Source organism: Argentina anserina, chromosome 7 (assembly GCF_933775445.1).
Source record: "Argentina anserina chromosome 7, drPotAnse1.1, whole genome shotgun sequence".
In the NCBI taxonomy this organism is placed as follows: domain Eukaryota; kingdom Viridiplantae; phylum Streptophyta; class Magnoliopsida; order Rosales; family Rosaceae; genus Argentina; species Argentina anserina.
Window position 1 is genome coordinate 24120257 of NC_065878.1, and position 25641 is coordinate 24145897.

At 38.0% G+C, this 25641-nt stretch overlaps 6 protein-coding genes across 7 annotated transcripts; 2 read left to right on the forward strand and 4 right to left on the reverse strand.

The window, feature by feature from the left end:
• The first annotated feature begins 333 nt into the window (after nucleotides 1-333).
• On the forward strand, nucleotides 334-1269 carry LOC126803875 (protein EXORDIUM-like). Its single transcript, XM_050531593.1, has one exon. The coding sequence runs from the start codon at nucleotides 334-336 to the stop codon at nucleotides 1267-1269; it is 936 nt and encodes a 311-aa protein (XP_050387550.1).
• Nucleotides 1270-6162: 4893 nt separating this feature from the next.
• On the reverse strand, nucleotides 6163-7272 carry LOC126802841 (norbelladine synthase-like). The gene is made up of 2 exons (XM_050530552.1): nucleotides 6863-7272; nucleotides 6163-6560 (listed from the first exon to the last, which is right to left on the reverse strand). Exons 1-2 carry the CDS (start codon nucleotides 7047-7049, stop codon nucleotides 6271-6273), a joined length of 477 nt encoding a protein of 158 aa, XP_050386509.1. The 5' UTR covers nucleotides 7050-7272; the 3' UTR covers nucleotides 6163-6270.
• Nucleotides 7273-13634: 6362 nt separating this feature from the next.
• Nucleotides 13635-14827, reverse strand: LOC126802492 (inositol-tetrakisphosphate 1-kinase 1-like). Its single transcript, XM_050530134.1, has one exon. It carries the CDS (start codon nucleotides 14713-14715, stop codon nucleotides 13792-13794), a length of 924 nt encoding a protein of 307 aa, XP_050386091.1. The 5' UTR covers nucleotides 14716-14827; the 3' UTR covers nucleotides 13635-13791.
• A 115-nt stretch (nucleotides 14828-14942) lies between these two features.
• On the reverse strand, nucleotides 14943-18825 carry LOC126802491 (protein FAR1-RELATED SEQUENCE 4). 2 transcript variants are annotated; one of them, XM_050530133.1, is made up of 4 exons: nucleotides 18700-18825; nucleotides 16395-18600; nucleotides 16239-16292; nucleotides 14943-15749 (listed from the first exon to the last, which is right to left on the reverse strand). In XM_050530133.1, exons 2-4 carry the CDS (start codon nucleotides 18525-18527, stop codon nucleotides 15582-15584), a joined length of 2355 nt encoding a protein of 784 aa, XP_050386090.1. In that variant the 5' UTR covers nucleotides 18528-18600; nucleotides 18700-18825; the 3' UTR covers nucleotides 14943-15581. The 2 variants fall into 2 exon arrangements, with proteins under 2 accessions (XP_050386090.1, XP_050386089.1); XM_050530132.1 differs by having other exon boundaries at nucleotides 16395-18614; nucleotides 18700-18809.
• Nucleotides 18826-19029: 204 nt separating this feature from the next.
• Nucleotides 19030-21324, forward strand: LOC126803876 (uncharacterized). Its single transcript, XM_050531594.1, has 4 exons — nucleotides 19030-19105; nucleotides 19516-19630; nucleotides 20845-21033; nucleotides 21120-21324. Exons 1-4 carry the CDS (start codon nucleotides 19030-19032, stop codon nucleotides 21322-21324), a joined length of 585 nt encoding a protein of 194 aa, XP_050387551.1.
• A 1686-nt stretch (nucleotides 21325-23010) lies between these two features.
• LOC126802615 (uncharacterized) lies at nucleotides 23011-25083 on the reverse strand. The gene is made up of 6 exons (XM_050530264.1): nucleotides 24771-25083; nucleotides 24561-24675; nucleotides 24362-24477; nucleotides 24000-24188; nucleotides 23469-23611; nucleotides 23011-23358 (listed from the first exon to the last, which is right to left on the reverse strand). The coding sequence occupies exons 1-6, from the start codon at nucleotides 24998-25000 to the stop codon at nucleotides 23177-23179; spliced, it is 975 nt and encodes a 324-aa protein (XP_050386221.1). The 5' UTR covers nucleotides 25001-25083; the 3' UTR covers nucleotides 23011-23176.
• Nucleotides 25084-25641: the final 558 nt, after the last annotated feature.

A 25641-nucleotide genomic window follows, 5' to 3' on the forward strand; every position in this document is an offset into this window, starting at 1 on the left:
TTTCTCGATAAATATTCACTAAATTGCTTTGAACCACAAATTAATTTGACCAAAGAGACTATATTCGTAATCTAAATTCAGTACCTTCCATTTATTATATAGCAAAAGAAAAAAGCTAAAGAGAACAAAATGATACAGCTAGCTTGCTAGTTCTATATCGTACAATTACTTAACTAAAATCTAAATTAGATTCCGAGTCTTTCGCCTATCGTAACCGGATTCTAAGTTAGGCAGATAGCTAGCTAGCTATATATCCTGTGGTGTCGGTGCGTGCTCAGAGCAGGGGCGACTTATATATACAAGACGCATCCAAGCAACGAAGGAAGAAAGAAAATGGTCTTATTACGATCAAGGGTTCATCTTGATCAGCTTTCTCTGGTTCTCAGCTTACTCTGGTTAATTGCTAGCCCACCCCTCGTTTCCGGTCACTTTAGACCGCCGCCGACATTCAGTTACAATGGAGGGCTACTCCTGACGGGCAAACTCGACCTTTCAATCTTCTTCTATGGTGCAGTTGGACGCACACAAAAGCGTGTGATTAGGTCTTTCATCAAGTCGCTGAATCATGGTGGTGGCACCCCCAAGCCTAGGGTAACATCCTGGTGGGATATGATCGAGAGCTACCAATCCACTGCTTCCCCGGATCATACTGCCCCCAAAATCGCAGTCAAAGTGGTGAGTCAAATAACTGATAATAGTTACTCCCTTGGAAAAGTGATCACCAAAGACTTCATAAAGTCGATGGTCAAGACGGCCACCGCCGGGAAGCCTCCTTCAAATCTTGTCGTCATCTTTACCGATAAGCAATGTGCTGTCTCAGCCCTTTGCAGGGGAAAATGCTATGATCATGGAGTTATTGATAACCAGCCTTATCTCATCGTCGGAAACCCCGAAGTCGAGTGTCCCGGTGCTTGTGCCTGGCCCTTCGTAAAGTCCAACTACGGCCCTCCAGGCATCACCCTCAAACCACCAAACGGCAACCCCATGGTCGATGCCATTCTAGTCAACTTTGCTGCCGGTTTGGCTGCTGCTGTCACCAATCCATTCAATACCGGATTTTCCAAACCAGGACCCAAAACCTGGCCGCTGGAGGCTAGCACTGTTTGTAATGGTATATTTGCAAGAGGGGCGTTCCCAGGGAATCCCGGCAAGGTGGCGTTGGACGGGAAATCCGGCGGGGCGTTCAATGCTCATGGATTGAATGGTATGAAGTTTTTGCTACCTGCGCTGTGGAATCCAAGAACATCTTCATGCTGGACACTGATGTAGCCAACGGCGGATTCAGGATTTGGGCATGGGGTGTGCTTCAAGTTTGGCCGAATGACAACATTTTTTTTACCGCTACAACCATGTAAACTGTAAATGCTAATGAATTTTTAAAAATAAAATGGGCGTGAATGCAAATAGAAAAATATTATGAAAATCAAAGACTTTAGAAAACGTAATAATTTTTTATTTTTAAATTGATTAAATTGAATTTTAATAACTCATACTTATAATTTTAAAATCAACATAAAACATAATGGTATTAGAACAAAAAACTGAAAGAAAAAAGTGTGAAATATGGAATTAAATAACAAAGATCAGATGCGCATAATGGGTAGAATCGGGATGAATTTGGCTAAGAACAAATACAAATACCATAAAAATAATGATACATACTGAGTTTTTTTTAAACCCAAAAAACTTAGTCACTACCTTGGATCCACCCCTGGATGTGGTTGAATTATATTTTACGTATAAAACGATAGATGAAGAGCATGAAAATAAGTTTATCTTGGGATTATTCGAACGCAAATTCTTCTAATGCACCGAAATGTAATTGCAATATTAAGTGATACGTGCCCTTATGAGTTATTTCTGTAGTCAAATTTTTTTTTGTAATGAATTAAAAAAAATTTGATGGTATCCATTCATGTATAATGTTGGTACGTATAAGTGCACTTGGTGATTCACTGACTATAATCCATTCCAACCAACGGCATCAATAATTGTGGCTTTCTTCGTTTTAGTAGAAAAGGATGTAAAACTGAGCTAGATGAGTAATTAATTAGCTGTATCAGTCTGTATGCAAGTACGAACCAAGTAACTAGGCTTTAGCGCCTTTGGTAGATAACATTTGGTACCAAACTAAGAAAACCAAGAAAGTCTTCCTCGGTCAGTTTTGATTTCTTCACCAGTGATTGAGCGGAAATTTAGATAGCGTTGCAAGTGATTTATTGATTTTGGATTCATGGATACGGTTCCTTGGTTGATTCGAGCGGTACCCTTTCCTTGGTTTGGAGTTTTCTCATAGGTTTTTTTATCTGCACAAGATTTTAACGAGGTCACTACCAATGCTTCACTTAATTTAAGAGAGGAAGTGAAGACATTTTTCCAATTCTTCCATTTTTTTGTTGCAAGTATTTATATTCTGAAAGGTACATGCAACAGAATTGGTTAGTAGTACGGGTTGTGGTGTAACGACCCCAAAATTTTGAGCCTAAAAACTAAAAATTGCAAAGTCGTTAGAACACCTAAACCCTTAACGTGCACAGCGGATCATCACTGAGTTCTCAATACAACTCAGAAAAACCAATTATTACAACCCAAACTTATAATTCAACATTATAACAATTGGAAATGTATAATCCTCACAAGATAGTCACACCAAATCCTCATGCAAGCTGGAGATAAATAACTTCAAGTCCTCTGAGCGGTCCGTCAATTCCCGCTAATCCACACCTGCGGAGTTATCCACTACACCATCGAATTGGTGCACCGGGATTGTAAACACAAACCCGGTAAGCTTTACAGCTCGTATGAGTAAAATGAAAATAAAACTCGCATATTAATGTATATACGAAAATCCACAAATCAAACAAATATAAATGCACTCATGAGTCAATGGACGGCCCATCTGGTTGTCCCAAAGAAATATGAAAAGAAGCTCTCATGAGAAATTAAGTAACCCTTCTGGTTACCCAAATACATTTATAATACGGGTACCAAGAACGCTGGTACACATCTGTTACCCCTCTCGTAATACACCGCCGATATTGGATAGCCACCCGCTACCCAACATCCAAAACAATCTGAGTACCCATGAGCAGATAACCACCCGTTACCTCACATGCAGTACTAAGGTGATATTGGGTAACCACCCGCTACCCAACATCCAAAACAATCTGAGTACTCATGAGCAGATAACCACCCGTTACCTCCCATGTAGTACTATGGCGGACAGACTAGAGCTCTAACTGTATCGTAACTTTCGCCCGGCCAAAGGCTAGGTTCCGACTTGCCAAACACGTACAATAATCTCACATCATATTGTACTAAAAATCATGTCCGAAGACAAATCAACATTTTAACAATCTCAATGTTAAAATCACGTACAATAATCTCACATCATATTGTACCAAAAATCATGTCCGAAGACAAATCAACATTTTAACAATCTCAATGTTAAAATCACGTACAATAATCTCACATCATATTGTACCAAAAATCATGTCCGAAGACAAATCAACATTTTAACAATCTCAATGTTAAAAAATCACGTACAATAATCACACCTCATATTGTACAAAAATCAAATCACATGCTCAATATTTAATTCTCGTCATTCGAAATGACCAATTCCAATGAATTCATAACAGTATATAATATAGCAAACTATATATATATGTACTTATTACCATTTATACGATATATATGTAATCCACTATATTGTATACGTGTCGTAATTCAATCTTAAAAACTCTTGCAAAATCTTGAATCACCGCAAGGGTAGATTCGTAAATAAGTGAGATTTTACTCACCTTCTTTCCTGCGTGCAACTTCCACGACCCTGAAAGTAATTTCCTCACTCGTTTCGTCAGTCACCTAATAGCACGATAAATGCTTAGAAAATGATACTTAAAATATCAGGTGACGAGTTCAGCACAGCTAAATGTTGTTCATAAAACATTGTTCACGGAACACTGTTCATGTTTACTAATCACTGTTTTTACTAAACCACTGTTCACAGTTACTGTTTTACCAAACACTGTTCAAGTTACTGTTTTTACTATGCCACTGTTCACATTTACTGTTACATATCACTATTCACAATACTGTTACAGATCACTATTCATGCGGAGCCACTATTCACATTTACTATTCATTCAACGTTACTGTTCGCCGACCGCCACCAATCATCACCAAATTTCACCACCACAACCTAAACAACATTTCCAACAACTTCCTAGTTGACACCAAGGTCTAAATCCGAGTCTAAACAGTCCAAACAACGAAGAACATGAAATCGGCACTATTCACAAACCCTAGAAATTGAAATTTTGATTCGGGTACTTACACTTCGATTTGGCTCAATTCCTTTTGTGGGAATGTTGCTGGGACTGAGACAAGCAAAACCCCCCAAGAATATCGAGCCATGGTGGCCGGAGGAGGCGGCGCCGCCACAGCAGTAACTTCCGGCGGTTGCTACACCGTGTGTGGTTGTCGCCGGAGTGCAAGGCATAGCCCAAAAGATGGAGCTCGTCGAGCCCGTCAGTTTGATAGGTGGCACGACACGAGGCGACGTCGGATGGTGGAGAAATCGGCCGGAGATGGTTTTTGGGTCGGGTGAACAGTGCCCGAGCTCGGGTGAACAGTACCCGAGCTGATTTTTAGAAAAATCTGATTTTCTGATTTTTAATCTCCTCTCCTTCCTTTTATACTATTTCCAAAATCGGAAACGAACTTCCGACGTTAATAACTTTCGCGTCCGACGTCCGATTCGAACACATGACGTGTCCACGAATTCGTATCGATGAGCTCTACGACTTTCGTGAAGGAAGTTTTCGTAACCGAGCGACGGAATAAAAGTCGATCTATACGTTGCGGTAACGTTACGTTTTCTAATTAAACGATCCGAGAACGTTTCCGTTTTCGTTTCAAAATGTCGCAAACCTCCAATTGTCGTCTTGAATTAATTTCACAAGTTTAACACTTTGAAAATACTCGACATTTAGTTTCTAAAAATTCGGGTTATTACATGTGGATTGTATCCTGTTTTTGTAAAAGTTTTTCCATGCTCATAATTTTAATATTTTATTATGTTAACATCAGTTTCAGCCGTTATATTTGAACTTTTAATAATAACCACTAGTCATTATATTGTTAACACGTAGAGTATCGATATTTTAAGCATGTAAGATTGTCTATGTTTTTGTATCTAAATTGCAATATATGCAATTACTTCTTTAAAAAACCATAAGATTGTGAACTTTGGCGGTAGTTAGTTACTTTTATGTGAAACAATGCGTAGTTATTTTGTGTGTGTTTTTTGTTTTTTAAAGAAAGAACAAGGCTTTAGTAAGTACCCATATATGCTTTGTAGAGACTAGCAATAGTACCAATGCATGCACGCATTGCCGCCCCCATTCTGTTTCTTAATAGTCGGTGTTTCTTTGATGAGCTTTAATGGAAACATGTACTTGATCAGACTCATGATCGATCGACTCATGACTTATATATGTAGTCATTAGTCATATATGTATGTGCTATGAAATAAACACTAGTACGTTAAGCTATTACGTAACTCATATATATGGATTACATGCATTACTTATATTCTAATAGTCGTAAAATATATCCTGAACCTCAGAAATTATTACATCTTGAGCATTTGTGAATGCATAACACATATTCTAGATGATAGAATACATTTTATGTATGTAGAACGTATTTTCTAAATGATATAACATATTTGTGAATGTAATAACGGATATCTCCATAGCATAGCTAAGATTTTTATATCTTATTTCAGAACATTTATTCAGCAAGCAATACAATATATGTTTGTTCCACAGTTAGCTTTGTCATTCTACAAATTTCTACGGGCCCGCGGCAATGCGCATTTTTTCAACCAAGTAACTAGTAGTCATATATGTACCGATGTATGGGACTATGGGCTATGGAACGATGTTTCCCTTGGAGGAGCCGAGGAGGAATGAGAGGGCGCAAAGATATTAATTAATTAAGCAATTACGTACGCAGCTACATATAGTAGGCATATCAGTGCATGCATAAGTAAAAGATATACAAGTTACTGCCCCTGTAAAAGAGCACATAAGTACGTAATTACTAATTACATGCTACAGATAAAATCACAGAGATCACTGCATTACTAATTAATTAATTGTTAAATCATTGTATATATTGAGTTGGTTTCCAGATGCATAATGCATTATTACATGATATTGATCACACCTGATTCATGAAACAATAACATATTGAATTTGGTTACTGTTTGTTTTTAAGGAGATGAGTTTTTGCAATCTGGGCAATAGTTGCGAAGAGGTCGATCGAGGCAAATGAGGCGTTGGCAGCTGACTCTTCCTTGAGCTCATAGTCAATGGAAATTTTCGTAATGCAGGAAGAAGGGGTGGCGGCCTCTATGATTTCGAAGCGAACTAAGTAAAAAGTAAAACCCAACTCCAGATATCCACCTTCGATCACCTCCACTTCTTTCACCCGCTTTTCATTGTCTACCATTGTGAACTTCTCCTTGTGCCATCCTGGCCCCGGCATCCCTGCATAGCCATAATTTCAGATATTACCCCTAATTTCAATCACATCAACTCAAAAAATTAATCTTCAATAGATGCATTTAAGAGAACCCAATTGGTTGTTTCATTGAGGGCCAATACAACAAAGGCCTAGGGAAAGAATAATACAAACCCAAATAGGGAGAACCACACAATTTAGATATGTTTAGTCACTCAGAAGTCAAAACCCAGAAGAAAATAATTTTAATAAAAAAATGTGAAATGATTCGTAGTTGCAGATCGAAATGAAGAACTGGCCAAGGAGGAATAACTTGAAAGATTGTTACCTGGTGCAAATATTAGTTTGAGAATGGTGCCTTGTTCTCCATCACCTTGCTCTACTTCAATTTTGGCAATTATATCGGTGAAATTTTGTTCGAGGAGCCTAGCGATCCCAAGAGTGCCATACAGCTCCCATGCTTGGCTCGCAGAGACTTCCACTTCCAACTCATGCGAAACTGTCCCGCTAACCATTTCTGTGAGCAAGGCAATAGGACAAGGAAAGGGATAACGATTCGATCCGTGTGTGTTTCTGTTCTCTCTGGGCGCAGCGGCCGGGTTTCAATTTATAGCTAAAACTTGAGGACTGAATGAAGCTCAAGCTCAAGGTAGATAGGTTTTGGTATATAAGGACAATTAAGGTTCGGCCAGGATTTAATGTGTTAAGATGCCTTCGGTGACAGGCTACTCAATTCATTTGTAGCCAGCCCAGTGGCGTGGAATGCCATATATATATATATATATATATATATATTGGTTAGGCGTAGAATGCCATGTTGTTGGATATTGACTTGGCAACACAAGAAAAACAGATGAGCTCATCCCTCTCATCACATCTTTCAATTAGCTGATTAATATAATTATCCCTTGGCTTTGTATGTGCTCCGGACGTCTAAAAGGGTTTTACATTCGGATTTCCGTCGTTTTTTTATGATCTGGACGTCGGCGATGTCGTTTCTTCTTGCTTGAGAGATACCACATCTTTTTATACGCTGCTACGATAAAGAATAAGGTGAAAGAGATTGGAATTGGAGGTCCACCATGATAGGTAGTGAAGTTCTGAGTGAGGTTGCTGCACAAACCTCCGATCTTGATCTCTTTCACATTCTTCTTCTTCTTCATTGCAACGTTTATGAAGGTGTGGTGTCACTTTGGCGAGAAAGCATCCGAATTGTGGAGAAACGGTGAAAATCCAGACGGAAAAAAGCGTCATGACATCCGCAGCTGAGAAAATCTATATATATATATATATATGTGGATGAATAATGTATGTAGCATGCAAAGTGCCAAACAAATTATCCAGTATGTATTACATTAATTGTATGCATCCACGGATCTAGAGGTGGGCTAGGGTTTGCTTAGCCCACTTTATTTTTTTGGAGTGAAAAAATTGAGTATATATCAACTATGGCTGTCCAGGAAAATTGAGTCATTTGCTATGTTTTTATGAGTTTATTTGCTATGTTTTTCTAGTTTTTTATGTCAAAATAAAATACATATGATAATTCATTTCACTTGAATCTCAGTTTTCTATCTTGTTTCAACAGGCGTAAGCTATTATTTCTATATTAAAATTATCATTGCTCTGTTGTGAAGTCCTTAAAATATTTTTTGAAATTCGCCCAAACTTAACACCCTATTATTAAATTCTAGATCCGTCTCTATTCAGACGTAGTACTTCTGTAGACTAACTCGATCACATATGTGGATCCATAGTCATGATAGTCTACTTGTTATTGTTTTGGAGGAGCAGATGGTTTTTTGCGATCTCGGCAATTTTTTTGTGAATGGATGCGCAGAAACAAGTGAGACATTAGCATCAGCCTCTTCCTTTAGTTCATACTCAACGGTTGATTTGATAATGCAGGAGGAGGAAGCGGAGGAGGACCCAATGATTTCCCATCGAACTCAGAAAAGAGTAAACCCTAGTTCCAGATATCCGCCTTCAGTCACCTCCACTTCTTTCAACCGCTTTTCATTAGGGGTGGATTAATAGGTATACCAACGTCATTTTTCCAATATCATGTACCAATTAACATATAATTAGTATGAAAAATCCACCAATTAAACCAACCAATAACGTTGGTATACCAACTAATTGGTACGGTTGGTAATGAGCTTCTACCAATATGTTTGTGGCCCAAAAATTTAAAGGCTCAATCCAAATAAGTAATAGCAAATAACAACACAAATATAAAGTTTTATACAACTTCAACCAAATTACCAAGTACAAAGTCATAAATTAAACATGTCAAAGTCCAAAAATTATAAATTTAACAAAAATCTACGGTTGAGATTTATTTTTCACTAAATCTACAGCTTAAATATTTATGGATATATATAGTTTTTAAGAATATATATTATTTTGCATGAGTTGTTGTAATTGCAATGATAGCTTAGTGGTAGTTGGCTTCAACTTGCATGGAAGAAGACCAAATTCGACTCACCATGGATGTATATATTAGAGTTTTTTTTCATAAAACTTCTATTTCGGTTGGTACGGCATACCATGATACACGAAAAAATTTGTACCACCTACCAACCATCTTTTGAAGTATGGTACGTTATACTGTAACGTGTACCGTGTACCAATTTGATGGTATACCAATTTATTTGGTACGGTTGGTATATGAATTGGTTGGAATTAAATTATGTACCATTGCCACCCCTACTTTTCATTATACCATTGTGAACTTCTCCATTTGCCATTTAGGTCCCACCGTCCCGATACTCCTGCATATTTGTTTTTTTTTTCAAACTTGAAAATGGAAAACAAAGAAAAGCCAACAAGTAACCATATATATATATGTATATATATATATATACACACACACACTAGGTTATGATACCCGTGCGTTACCGCGGGTTTCACTATTTTTTTACAGTAGTTTATTAGTTTAGAATTTGATTATAAGTGAATTAGAGTTATTAAAACTGGTTTAAGTAGAGAGAATATCGAAGAAAGTGAGTTAAAAGAGATAGAGAAAAAAAGAGCAATTGAAAGAGAATAATAAAAGAGAAAGGAAAATAAATAAATACTCAGTGACAAACTGACAATTAAGTAAATAAGTGAAAAAGGACATAAGTTGAGCCGTCGTGGGTTGCACTATTTCTTGATAGTAGTCTATTAGTTTAGAGTATCATTATAATTTAATAAGAGTTTTTACAACTGGTTTAAGTATAAAGAATACTGAAGAAAACGAGATACATAAAGAGAGAGAGAGAGCAATCGAAGGAGAAGATGAGAAAATAAGACAAAAACAATATTATGTCCACTAGTAATCGAGTAAATAAGCAGAAAATATGACATAAGCCGAGCCGAGTCACAAGTTGTACTATTTCTTAACAGTTGTCTATTAGTTTAAGACTTGATTGTAAGCAATTTAGACTTGTTATAACTGGTTTAAATGGAGAAAATAACAAATAAAACAAGATACAGAGAGAGTAATCGAAGGAGAAGAAATGGAAAGAATGGAATAAAAAAATTTATACTAAATAATAGTCGAGTAAATAAGCGAAAAAAAAATATGGCATGAGCATAAGCGACAATGTTCATAAGTCATTGAATAGTGAATCACCAAATTTAAGACATGATTGTAAGCAAATTAAAATTTTAAAAACTGATTTAAGTTGAGAGAATAACAAAAAAAACAAGATACAAAGAAAATGAATGAGCAATTAAATAAAAAAAGAAGATATAATAAGATAAACAAATATTTATAATCAATAATAATTAAGCACATAAATACAAAAAATGACACGAATCGAGTCGAGCCGGCACTATTGATAAGAAAAAGTGGGAGACTAGAGTAACTATATCAATTTGAGACTTGGATGAACAGATTGGCGAAAAAGATACGAAGGGAAGTGAAAGAAACACAAGACAGGGCTTGAATTGAAGGTGGAAAGAGGAAGAATTTTTGGATTTTTGGAATCAAACAAAATCCACAACCGCCACCACCACCTACCAGCTCTCTATTCTGAAGAAGAAAATGCCAGGCAAAGTAAAAACCAGTGGAAACTGGAAAGAAGAAGTTCCACCGAATATCTATAGTAATTAAAAATAATTAAACAAACAGAAGATAATAGGTTTCAATCAAATTTACTCTACCGTTAGATCTGAATTGGCTTCATCCAAGGGTTATTGACTAAATTTTCCAATTGATATCTGCAGGTTCATCTATATAATAGTCAAACACAACTAGGTAACTAGGCAAGCTGGTGTGTGCATCAGTCATGTATATTTTATACGTCCAGAACTGTTACTCGATGCAGCAGCCTTTACGTCATTGATTACGTACTCCCGGAGCTTTGAGGTTAAATTTATGGGCCCTCAAATAAGCGCCCTTAATCGCAATATGCTAGATATATTGTGATTTTAATGTCAGCTGATAACATCAGACGTACGCATTCGTTCCTTAATTTGCCTACCAAATAGTGTCTCCAAAACTAATGTTTTCATCAAATGGATCGATCTTACATGCTCAATGATCAAGGATAAAAACGTGACCAGATCTCCGTCTAATTAAGGCATAATCACGTGACTAATTATCCCACTCACACATCCTAATTAACCTTACCTTGCTGAATGGATTTTGACATCTGAACCCAGATGTTACTTAATACGTAATATAGCCTTTTAACCTAGCGAGCTAGCTTTCTAACTTGGATGTCTTTAGGCTTTAGCTAGGTATTTAGTTCACACCACGCATTAGATGTTATAAATAAAAAGCACTCGTCAAGTTTCTCACCAAAACAAAGTACTCGTCAAATTAATTTTAGTATATAGTTACTAACAAGGAAGTAATCGTAGAGTGCCGCAATAGTATGATATAGTTTCAGTAAATCCACATACTATACGTACCTTCAGTGGCAAAACCAGATTCAAACCTTAAGGAGGTCTAAATATAAAACATGATAGTTTATGAATTTCAATTTGCATGATAGTTTATGAATTTCAATTTGCATGCATGTCTAGGCCATATATATAGCTTTACTCATATATATATGTCCAACCTATATATAGCTCTTTCTAAGAACTAATATTTCAAGTTTTCATTCGAAAACAGAAAACAAAATCTGATATTCCCTCAAATTATTTTCCAAAGCTATATATATTCCCAGTATGACTATCTTTTGTTCATCAGTAGTTAAATACGTACATGTGTATGCATGCATGACATTAGATAGGTACGTGCTATTATATCTGGACCGCGAATGAATATACCTAATGAATACCTTACCTTGTCTACTTAATTGGAGCGGAGGTTTGAATTACTAGCTTGTCGATCGTACGCGTAATGGGGAGATCAGCATGCATGTGGTGGTGAAAATGGGTTAAAGAAAGGGCCGTGGACAGCAGAAGAAGATGAAAAGCTAGTAGAGTACGTGGAGAGGTGCGGTGGCGATGGGGATCATCATCATCAACGATGCGGAATTAGTTGGAGACTAGTGCCAAAACTTGCAGGTTTGAAGAGGTGTGGAAAGAGCTGCAGGCTACGATGGACCAACTATCTGAGGCCTGAAATCAAGAGGGGAAATTTCTCCCACGAAGAAGAGCATACCATCATCAATCTCCATAAAATTATGGGAAACAAGTATTCATTTAATCAGGCTACTTCGTTTACATGATTTTTTATGAATTTCAATTTGCATGCATGTCTAGGCCAGCAGGGCCGCCCTGAGATTTTCGAGGTTATAGGCGGAGCGAAAAGATGGGGCTCTTTACTTTTTAATGTAGTCAAAATTTTTTTTCTATGAACATAACATAGTTTGTGAATTGAAATTTACACAAGATTTACCTTCAAGTTGAATTTACTAGTTTTTTTTTTCGAGGAGCCCCCTAACACAATCGTTAGGAAATAAATCAAGCTTAATAGTTGAATTTAAATTGTTTTTTCTCTATTGCCCAATTCCTAAATATGTTGGAAACTAAAAAAGAAAAAAAATCATAGAATAGCAAATGACGAACAATTACAATAAAATAATAATAATTATAAATATAGCAGACGAAATAATAAAATTAAAATATGACTTGTATAAAACTAACAAGAATTAACTAGAACTCAGAATTGTAGTTGTAAAAAAAAATTAAAAAAATCTAAAACTCTCTAGTTCACTTTAACCTTATTATATATAAATAATATTATTTTTAACTAAAAAATATACATGATTTTTTTAGTGACTTACTTAGGTTAGGGGCTCTAGGTGGCCTGTCACGGCCGGCCCTGTAGGCCAGGCTCTAAATTTAGACAGTACTGATGGATTTGTAGATGGTCCGCAATAGCAAGCAACCTTCCAGGAAGGATTACAACGAAATCAAAGTACGCAACATGGAGTGAAGGATTACAACGAAATCAAAGTACGCAACATGGAGTGAGTACGTACTATATATTCCATGTTTCCTTCAATTAGCAAAGTACGTAGCCAGCTTGAATTTAACCTATTATAAGAAATATTTCTTGTTTCTCTAATTTCTTTTGCCGTTTTTCACAATTCTTGCATTTATAGCTTGGCATCTTTGTATATACGGGCAAACGGCCAAGCGAGTAAAATAGTTTGAAGATTCAATTGTCATTTAAAACGGTTCGAAATGTAACCAAATGTTCGCTCGACAGACTCAAAATGTAGAAACTTAAATTACTTAGATGCAAATAATCAAATTATGAGCTTGTTAATAGATAATACGATAAAATTGACACATTTCAATATTTTAAAAGTTCGAGTGAATTTATAAAAAGACCTTTATAAACACTCACAAATGAAATAAACAACTGGTTTTAAAAAAGTGAATATTGACCAAAACTCATGTACTATAGCGAGGACTACGCCGAAATTGGGCAAAATTTGAAACAAAACAGAAAATAAGACTTCATTAGGATAGGAGCTCCAATGTTCATAAGATGACTGAAAAATGTTTTAGCCTTTAAAGGTTCGCTCAACAACACGAAACATACAAACTTGAATTGCTTAATCAATCAAGCAAGTGTGAGCCCGATCCTCGATAGTTTGATATAATTGCTTAACATTGAATATGTGCTGATTAAGGGAGCAGAGATGTGAAATTCAAAAGTAACATTTTATTAGTTATTCAGCATTTCACTTGTTAGCTAAATTGCAAACCAAAAACTCTAGTAAGAAGAGGTATGGATGCATTATGCCTTGAAAAGTAGTACATCCTCAACGAGACTTGCTCTAATTAAACCACCTGGGTTCTTCATTCTGGCTGAGAGGGTGACTTCTTGGAAAGCACAGCCAAGAAGAAGTCTGTCAAAAGATGCTCAAAGTTGTGGAGTTTGGCATAGCCTGGGAAGTAATTGATGTCAATAACATAGTAGCTGTGCTTGTCATTGGAATCCCTGATGACATCGAAGTTGAAGAAATTGAGTTTGAGGCCGTCGCTGATGGCCTTGGCCAGCTCCTCCACAAACCCAGGTGGCGGCATCTCAACACCCTCAATGTTAACCTCTTCATTCGAAATCTGGGAGAAGGGCATTACAACGGATGCCAATTTGGTGCGCTGCTCATCGGTGATATTGGGCAGCGACCGGCGCTTGACACATTCAGTATAATCGCCGATGACATACACCTTGAAGATGGTGCCTCCGTGGTTGACGAACTTCTGCAGCAGAATAGGGGTGTCCACCTTCTTGAGGCCATCGTTGCTGAACACCATAGACATTTGATGCGACTTGGCGCTGCCATTGGCTAGTAGAGGCTTGGCGATCAAGGGAAACTCCAAGCCCAGATCGGATTCTAATTCGGCAGAGTCGTGGATGAGCATCTGTTTGGGGACCCCGACATTCTCGGCCCGGGGGGCTTTAAATGCGGCGTTGATGACGTCGAGCATGGAGACCCGGTTGTGTAGGCGGGCTATGGATTCGGGGGGGTCGAGGATGACGGTGCGGGGATAGAGAGAGGAGAACTCCTTGAGCTGCTGATGCCATTGGTCGTCGTAGAGCTTGTGGATGATGCAATCGAAAGGTCCCTGCTGGGTCAAGGGCTTGCCGGAATCGACGGGGACCAGATCGATGCCGTTCTGTTGGGCGTGACTGATCAACGATGGTTGGATGAAGGTCTGCTCTTTCTTGGGAGGAAAAGCGTAGCCGATGCGGTGACGTCGCCCGTTGCCGTTAGACATTGTTTTCGATCAATTTGGTATTCGAGAGAGAGGTGGGAGAGTTGGGTAGCAGCGAGAGTGTATATATATATAGTTAGAGATATGTCACGCTGAAGTTGGTGCTATGTTTTCGGTTGGTCCAAACCTTGTATCGGTCGACCTGAGTTTATAGATACGTCGTCAAATAAAACACGTACTGAAGAGAGCGGTGCGGAACGAATCGGATTCAGATGCTCGCCCACTTGTAATCCTCGGTGAATCAGAGTTTTTTAAACCCAAAAGGTCAACCGCGTCGGGCTCATGGAATCCCACCTTGCACATATTACCAAATTTTAACTCTGAAAGAAGCAGAACAAATCCACTTTCTGAGATGCGAAATTGGTAGCAAAGATGGGGATGGCTGGAATCTGATTCCCCTTCTTTTCCTTTCACCACCCAATCGGTTGAGATAACCTAATAAAGACAACAGGATTTCTTCTTGTCTCTCTTAGTCAGGTAGTGTAAGACTTGGTCCTTCAGTTATAGCATTCAAATCAATGTGTCTTTTGCTAACCTTTCTGACGATTTGATGCACTTCTTTGTTCTATCTAGTGCCATTTGAGTTTTAGCTCTTTCCAGTTCATGAGTTGATTCCAACAAAATCACTCCCCACAGAAATGACACAAAGCCTCCTACCCACAATAATAACAAACAACAACATATACATTATCTTGGATAATTCAAACAGTTCTTCGACCACCACTAGCACCCGCCTGTTAATTGTGGACTGCTGAAACCTACAGTCCTTAACTTAAGCACTTCAGTTCTGTTCACTTTGCCTCCACCTTTTAAAGTACATGGATAAGTAAACATCACTCATTGTGAAAATAGAGAAGGAATAGTTTGAGTTACTGAGGGAGACGGTTTTCCTGCACAGGAGTTGAAGATTCCATGTTATGGAACTGTACCGGTGCAACATTTTGAAACATTGATGGCACCATATTATGCAACTGTGGAGGAACCCCGTTATGTAGCTGCATCAGCATAGGCGGCCTAGTGTTTCCAGAAACTTGATGCTACAAGAAGAAAGGAACGAGTTTCTGTTAATGTTAATACTATAATCAACTTGCACGCACCAACTTCTATTTTCATTTCATAACCGAAAAGCTCCATACAAAATACGACCCTAGTCACCAGTCGCCATTAATATGGTATAAATTTCGAAACTTTACAACACACCAATTTATTTAGGAAATCCCCCTGATACATTTACAAGGTCAAATACGCCCAGATTCAGTTTTTCAAAGTAGGGGCGAAACCTAACCAGAAGAGCCTGTGAACATCTTCACTTCTTTCTATTTTGTGCTAGCTTTATTTGATCCATTATTAAAATTATGTTTGCAACAAGATCATGGGTCCTCTTTTGGGAAAAAAGAAAAGAAAACGAAGTATCTTGTTATCATAAATTAGTATGAAAGTTACAACATCAAAATCAAAGCAGAAAAAAAAAATGGCAACTCTCACTAAGGAATTTTTTAGTAAAGATGGGAGGTAGCATGACATACCATGTTATGAAAGTTCTCTTGCGCTCCAACTCTCGACCCTTCCAGCTGAGGTACCTGTATGCGAATTAAGCAGAATATATCGTTCACATTAATGCATCCAAAAGATTTTTGAAGAATATATGCAAGTAAGCCTTATTATATGTCACCATTTTTTACCTTTCCTTTCCCACGCCTCGACACCACCTTCCCAGTCCCACCTCTTCTAGGAGTTTTGTTAGCAGTGCTCAGTTTAGAACCAGAATTCTTGTTATCAGATGTGATACCACACTGACTCTCTTCAACACCACAAATACTATCTATCACTGTGTCATTAGGTTTCGCATTGATTTCAACAGAGGTCGTCGAACTTGTGATTTGCTTCAAAGCTTCTTTTATGGCACATAAAGCTACATCATAACTCTCCTGAGATAGTGATCCTTCTTCACCCAATATAATGGCTCGTCGACATAAATCATTATAACGACGGACCTTAGATTGAACCTCATCCAATTTTTCGCCAATGGCATGCCTGCTCATAGCAGTATTTGTCCACCGCTGCAAAACATATTTGGCAGGTATGGTGAAAACACCAGACATTTGGAGAACAACAATAGCATGTCTGCAGAGATAGCCTTTATATTCAAATGAATGGCACAAACAACATATATCTGACTTCGATTCGTTCCACTCTACCGTATAATTCTGTTCATCTTCAATGTCTTTTACACAATATGTTGTGGTTGTTATGTCTTCACTTTCTTTCTTGAGATGACAGGCAGCTGCTCCCAAAACCTCCACTTGAAAGTTTTTAAAAACTTCCTGTGTGTACACCAGTGCTAGTTGCTTCTCAAAAGGTGATGGAGACTTCAATTCGGGCGTTTCATGCCAGGCATCAAAATTTGCTTTTGCTTCCTCTTCGTACCTATCTTCAAGAATTACCCTGTACCTTTCCATAAACTCTGGTACTGAAGTTTCCACTTGGACATATTTGTCAAATGATGAATTCAAACTTGTGGACCGCGAAGTTGGAGACAATCCAGCAAAGGATACATCTCTCATGAAAGTGGGCACCCAATGAGTACGATCTTCATACAAGGACCGAATCCATTCAATGTCTCTAAGATTATACTTATTAAGCAGTTTCCACCATCTCTTCTCAAATTGTTCTTCTGACCAGGACTTAAAAATACACTTGTTAAACTTAGCCATAAACGTATCAATCCACATGCTCAAAAACTCGAGCTGCCCATGTATTTTCTCTATTATATGCCACAAAGAAAAGCAATGTCGTGTGCCTGGAAATACTGCTCCAATAGCCGCTTTGATGGCGTCGTTCTGGTCGGAGAGCATCACTCGAGGAGCTTGATCTCCCATTGCTATTAACCATGTCTGCATCAACCACACAAAAGTATAAACCGTTTCATCCGCAATCAATGCACAGCCCAGTAATGTGGGCTGAATATGATGGTTTGCTCCTATAAAAAGAACCAGAGGAACTTTATACTTGTTTGTGAAGTATGCGGTGTCGAAGAAAACAACATCACCGAAGTTGGTGTAGTCTTCCATCCCTTTGGAGTCTACCCAGAACACATTTCTCAACCGGTGCTCTTCGTTTAGATCAACTGCATAGTAGAATTTCGGATTCTCTTCTTGCATGCGCATTAAGCATTCCAGCAGCACTTGAGCATCCCCCGACTCTAAAGACAAGAAACGTCCCTTATCATGCTGATTTCTCAAATAACTCTCTAAACAATCAACATTGTGATAGGCACTGAATAAGCTGGACACTGAATTAACATTCTTCCGTCTTCGCATTCTAACATCGTTATTCTTAAGTGGGTCTGCATTTCTATGGCTGCGAAAGAAATGTGCTTGTGCCGGTAAAAGTTCATGGTTGTGCTCCTTAACAAAACTATAAACATACCAATTACCATTGGGCCTGCGCTTGACATGCATACTTGCCTTGCAACCAATTTTCGGGGAAGGCCGAGGATTGATGGCATCATCAGACTGCTGCTTGTTTCCATATCTTATGCATGAGAATTTGGCATCAATGAACTCTTTGGAGGCCCTAGATCGACGACTGCTCAATTTCGCAGTGCCGAAACCCACAGACTTGGCATATGCTTTGTAATAATCATATGCAGCTTCATGGGATTCAAACTCCATGGCATCATGAGGGTCCTCCACAATTGAATCCATCACTGCTGTTGGTGGTGTGGGAAAATTTAGATCCACTCTGCACTTACCATCCACCTCACCAACTTCAAAACTGCTGGTAATTGACCTAAAGCTGTTCATATGTCCCATAAATGCTCAACAAAACTTTTTCCCATGAACAAAAGATTAAGAATTGGCTCAGGTTTCCCATCACCAAGAGTGCCTACATCATATAATCTGCAATTAAGAGTTTAACATGAAAATGAAGATTTATGCCATTTGAGTACCAAATTAAGAGAGATGAAGGAGAAGTAAGACTCACTTTGATACATAAATAACGGAGATCCGCATCCACTAAAGTTAGAGCTGCCTGCCTTGCCGTATCAGCCAACCTCTAACCCTCGTCTTCCTCCTCGTCCTCCCCAAACTTCGAATGAAGACGTGTGTTTTTGTTCTTTTGAAAAAAATAAAAGACGTGTCTTCACAGGCCCAACTGTTTTTACAGGCTTAATTACAAACAAAAAAGTACTCGATAATTGGGCCTATAGTTAAGCCTGTAAAAACAGTTGGGCCTACGGAGGGCTGAACTACATGCCCAACTTTTAGAGACTGCTCACTCTGGGGAAGTGAGAATTGGGAAGAGGAGTGACAGATGAAACAAAGGAGAAGACAATCAACTGATCAAGGATATGTTCTGAAGATCCCTTCACTGCAGCAGCGTGACCCATGTGAGTGACGGTGGTCCGAACTGGGCTTTGGTTGGAAGGGGTGTAATTGTAAAAGACAAAGCTTTCCAAAACTTGAACTCCTCCCAACTCTCTCCATGGCGCAGCAATTCCAGGTACATAGATAGTTAGATACACTTGTGGCATTCTACTGAAGCTAAATACATTTCCTTTCCTCCATCATGTTCGTTCTCTATAACTTTTCATTGTCCTGGCTCTTAGAATCACTGTCTCGACTTCCAATTTACGTAAGGGGAAATGTCAGTGGAGAAGCTCGTAAAATGTCCAAGTCACAATTTGGCAAACTCTTAAAACAGGTACGTTGGCTCTGCTAAATCTGCTTACTGCTTAGTGCTTAGTGTTTACCATCCATCTGTAATGATCATTTGAGTCTAATATGATATGATTTACAGGCTACGAATCGCATATCATCCATGTCGAAATATATGTTCATGATGGGGCTATTGGGTCATCACTAAAAGCTGGTGCCAAAGTTCGTGTTATAAGTGATAGCTCCTCTCCTCTATTGTCATTACCCAACATCCTCTGGGGGACTTCTACCCGTGCAGTCTCTCATGATTCTCGTCCTCTAACAGTTTTTGTGGCTACTTCTATAAGATCTATTTTCACACACACACACACTCTCTCTCTCTCTCTCTCTCTCTCTCTCTCTCTATATCTAACATCATTGGCACCATTGCTTACATATCGTTTTATGTCAACCCTCTGTTCAAATTGCCAATATTTAGTGAAGATCCCTCTGTTTTTTTTAAGAGTTTTTTTCACCAACAGTCCCTCAATTCTGGTGTACCTACCAATGTGATACCTCAACTCTTAATCGTACCAATGTGATACCCAGACTCTAGTATTGCTATCATTGAAGTACTTCCGTCAGTTTTTTTCAACTTTTCCGTTATCTTGGTGACGTGGCAAGTACGTGAGGCCCACAAAGAGGGTTAAAAGACAAAATTAACCCTATCTGAGAGGAGCAATGTTTTTCCCGACCTTTACCTTGAGAAAGACACCCAACAATTCCAATTTTGGCGCCAATTTTCACTCCATACTCCTTAATTTGTGTCTCTTATCTAAACTAAAGAACTACCGCCAACCAGTCGACCACAATCTGATAAAACCTAGATTAATCTCATTTTCTATTTTTACCCTAGCACTTGTTAAACTAACAGAATAAATATAGAAATTCATATGGAACATCTCATTTCCACAATCTCATAAGATGTTCCATATAAATTTCTATATTTATTATGTTAGTTTAATAAGTGTTAGGGTAAAAATAGAAAATGAGATTGATCTAGGTTTTATCAGATTGTGGTCGACTGGTTGGCGGTAGTTCTTTAGTTTAGATAAGAGACACAAATTAAGGAGTAGGGGGGAAAATTGGCGCCAAAATTGGAATTGTTGGGTGTCTTTCTCAAGGTAAAGGGCGGGAAAAACATTGCTCCTCTCAGATGAGGTTAATTTTGTCTTTTAACCCTCTTTGTGGGCCTCACGTACTTACCACGTCACCAAGATAACGGAAAAGTTGAAAAAAACTAACGGAAGTACTTCAATGATAGCAATACTAGAGTCTGGGTATCACATTGGTACGATTAAGAGTTGAGGTATCACATTGGTAGGTACACCAGAATTGAGGGACTGTTGGTGAAAAAAACTCTTTTTTTAATTTACTACTGTTATTACCTGCATTCTCCTAATTGCATATATCTCTGAATGTGATCATGCAGTCCAGACATTGGAGACATAAATGGCCTTGAACTGAAAGGATATACTGCACTTATAGCTGGCGATATTGAGCGCTCTTCACTTGTTTTATGTGGCAACGCCTTCTCAGATTCAAATGCAATTAAACAAGCACTAGCTTCCTTGTGCGCACCTATTATATTTGCCCGAAGAGGCCTTCCCCTATCTGCAAGGTATAAATTTTCATTATTATTTTTTAAGCAGTAGGGGTTTATTTTTGATACACTGTGATTTACATTAGAAGGTTGCAAACTTTCAGGCTTTTAGTGTTTGGTGATTTTGTGGTTCTTTTATTTGCACCAGAAGGTATCATTAAGCTGTGTCGAAATCTGTTGGTGCCTGGAGATTTAGGTGCTATTCTTTCTTCTCAAGGTGTTGTCCCATTGTTTCAAACTCCAAGCTCTGGTAGCTCAAATCTATTCAAGTTGCCAGCTGCTGCAGTCCTTGTAACTTTTGACTTGTAATAGAATCCTGCACACAGTTGTTTATTTCCATCATGCTTTGGATAATTTGTTGTCTGTGCTGGTATATTGTTTTTCTCCACCGTATAATTTATAATTATCTTCCAGAAGTTAATTATTGGTTTTATCCTTCTATAGAATGTTAAATACTTTTTATACGAGGATGTAAGATACAGTTGCATGCTGCATCTGTCACCAACTCTCCTAATATTTTGAATTTCCAAGGATATATTGGGCATGTCTTAATGATTCTGTAAGCAATATTAACCAAAGACAACTCAGATTTATTACAAACAAGTAAAGTTTGTCGTCAGCAACAATGCATTATGACAAGCGTAAACTCTTCATCCTTCTCTATCAAAGCTTGCACCTGGACAGGCAGCGTATCACTTCCTGGCTGGTTATCAGAATGGGAAGTTCATGCCTGCATACAGCAAAAACTCTTCATCCATTGATCCATTGGAACCGGCGACGGAGTTTCTGTTAAAGGTTCGGTGTTAATTATCTCATCAGAAATAGAAAAGAAATTAAGTTGAACAACTTGCTTTGTTTAACATTATTCTTTCACCATTAATATGAATCATTTATCTTACTGCAGTTGAAACACGATCGCATCTCATCCTACCTGGTTAATGCCAATGGAGGAGAAAAGGGTGCAACTGGTAAGAGCAAATTGAATTTTGGGCTTTCTCTTGGATTTGTGTAGCATTTGATGTGATTAGTTTTTGTGGTGTTCTTGAAATCCATCATTTCTGTGAAAAAAATATAGTAGCATTTTCGCCAATCATTTTCTTTCTTTTTTTGCCTCGCGTGTGTGGCCTATTATTTTGCGAAACACAATGAACATGCATGTGAGGGCAAGGTGATCACAGAATTTCAGTGCTATACCATTAAGTTGGAAAGTGATGACATATTGATTATAGTTATAGTGAAACTCATCTATGCCTGCAGGAACAATACATGCCCTTGTCCCTTAGTGCTCAAAGCCTCAAACTCGCTAGCTGCATTGTAAAATCCTAATTTTCTGTAGTGATATTCACCATTTGTGTTTTGAATTGATAGTACTTGATTATAACACCTGATTAGTTCTTTGGTTAGCATGTCATTTATACATGATTTGTATCTCGTAAAGATTTTGCTACGTTGGTGGAATCAACTTTGTTGAATAGCATCCCGCCATTCAAGGCTAAAGGTAACCTTAATCCTGACCCTTTGCTGTCTTCCCCGACCCCGTTGTGAATGAATGCGCGTATACCTATAATGAAACTTATGCAACACAACTTAGGTGGGGATCTTGAAGACAAATACAAAAGCTTCTTATTGAGCAGATTTGGAGGAGTGCCAGAGGAATTCTCATTCCAAAATTTAGTGAATTGTCTTTGTAAGCTGTAACCCATCTTCCCCCAAGGTGAATAAGTATCGAAAAAGAGAAACATGTCTCCTGTTTGCAATTCCAATCAAATCAGCACCTTGCTTTGTTTGTATCATGTATTCATATTACTCTCAACTTTCTTTCCAGCTATCTTAAAGAAAGTCTTTTGAGCAGGATAACACTCAAGGTATGATTCCAATTCAACTATCACGTAAAAAAATAGAAAGTGTAGTCTGTAAGACCAAGATTCACTAAAACTACAAACCACAAACCACATCGGGCTACAGCATAACTTTTGGCCTGTAGTTATATCTATATGCACATCATCATAAAGATCGATCCCTTATTGCCATATTTACATCACTGCAAGTCTAAATGACAAACAATGATAGTAAAGGTATAGATTACAAAGAAAAGACTACTCTCACTGGCCAACAAAGGAATAGATAGAAGTAGACTTACTCACAATAAGCAGCAAAATCTTTAAGCACTCAAAGACATAGAACTAATTGATGAGAGCTTAAACTTGCGGACTCTAGAAGAATTGTCGAGCTGAAAGACAACCTCTGTGCTCGACCTTACATTTACTTCTTTCCACTCAGAAGCCGAAGCTCCTTCACTCCGGTAATCACGGTGAGAGTACAGAACTTGGAGCCTTGAAGGGGCTGCCAAAATAAAAGGAACGAAGTGCACATATATTTTAAAGACATATCTTCAAAATAGAGCATTTTGAAGCATTTGAGAATAAAAAATAATCAGAAGTGTGAGAAATTACTAAATCCAAGCATGCTCGTCTTTTGGACAACAAGGCGGTTTATTTTTGATCTTTTGATGTGTCTCAAAGACTGAACATCTTCCTGCTTGCCCTTAAATTCCAAAAATTCTCCAAGAACATAGTTGTTACCTTTAAGCTCCAACCTGCAGTCCAATCATGAAACACGATTTTCCTCATATGGCAACAATAGTTACAAGGAAAAAAAATCCCATACATGAATGAACTAGATGCATCCGTGGATATATAACTGAAGCGCTGCGTCATCCCAACTGGCTTCCCCTCCAGTGGAGGATCTTAAGATCTTTAACATTAATGATGTTCATAGTGATGCTAAGCTGATACTGAGATAACATCAATGTATCAAATTACCCATATGTTTCACCTTTTTTTCTCTTACTAATACCATAATGTGTTTGTTTGTATATATTACGCAGTAAATATCATAATTCTGCATTGTATCATAACACAGTTAATCTGGCTTTACCGAATCCCATGCGATATTAACGAGCAAAAGGTGCAGATGGGACAAACCTATCCCACATTGGTGCTGTGCTAAGAATGAACTCAAGCTTCTGATGAATAGATTCTTGCATCTCTTTCTTTCCACCAAGGAACGCACCCTTCATCCAACCAGAAAACATACTTTTTGGTTCTGGTTTCATTGATACCCACTGGTCATAAGTTATGATTTCTGATGGGAAACCGCTCGACTGAATAGTACTACAGGAAAGAGAGTATCTGAAATGAGACTTTTAGTACAGAATATTTCTTAGAAGATTAGCATCGAGTTCCATATTGCATTGCCCTTGGATGTGTTTGTAAAGACAGTGCTTATATGTACAAGTGATACAGATATCTCACATCTGAAAGAAGTAGGAAATGTGAGGACATACCAAACTTTAGGATTGGAGAGTATAACTTTGCAGGACAAATATCCTAGTGGTAAAGCAGCTCCTCTTTGTTCAAGATAGGATTCAAGAATTGAAGCCTGCCGTTTTGTCTCGGCCAGCTGAAACATAACAATCACATATAAGGGAGCTGATTCTATTTTGCTGATATGATAAATGAAGAAGCTAGCTAGAAGTGACTGACAGGATCAGGGTGGTGGTCTGCTTTGTTTTTGGAGATGCTTTCAGAAACCCAGCTGCCATCTGGCTTGACGGAGATGAATCCAGACATGTTCTTGACGGCTATCACTAGTGCCTCCCTTTCATTATTAGAAAAATTAAAGCAGACATGGTAATTAGTGAACTGAGTCCAAATTGGAAAGTGAAAAGAGAAAATTCAATCGAGAGGGAGTACCCTTTGTTGAGAAGAAGGAGATCGATGTGCTGTGGGGAAGCGGTATCGGCGTCGGGGATACGAAGGCCGACAAAGACCTTGCCGCCAGGGTAGAGCTTAGAGAGCCTGTCGGCGACGGCAAAGAGAGCAGTAGAATCAGAGGTCTCAACATCGAACACGTCGTCGCCGTCGGAGATGAACAGCTTGTAAAGTCCGTAGATGATCAGGCCGCAGATGATTTCGAACCACATAGCTGCCTCAAGGCCTCGATTCAATGCAAGGCCATGTTAAAGAAGCGAGAGAGGGATTCGTGTGTCAATTCAGTCGACTGCTTTTCTTAACGCGCTCTTTTTCACTGAGCTGTTAAATCCGACCACTTACTCGGATCACTTGCGCCGAGTGATTAATCGAGGAATAAAAAATTCGACAAATTCTAATATACATCAATGTATGTTACACATCCTACATCCAACGGTCAATATTGTTTTATGAGTGGGGTCAGAAAAATAATATCCGTTATGAACCGTCGGATGTGGGATGTATAGCATATATTGATGTATAATAGATTAACCCAAAAAATTCCAGCCAGAACGGAAATATCTAAGATTTGAAAATTGAAAATTTTGGAGAAATTTTAATTTTAAAAAAAGGTAATTTAATTGATAGAAATTTATATAAAAATATGAACATTTTGAATGAAATTTTGATAAATATTTATTTGATCAATCATTTATTATATGTCATAAGAAATTATTATATAATTATTAGTTTATAGTGAGTTATAGTAAGTTGAGGTGAAATAATTATTGAGTATTATTAAAAATCTAATTAAAAAATAAATATATATATATACCCAAAGAGAGACTAATTCATCACGTCTTATTTACATATG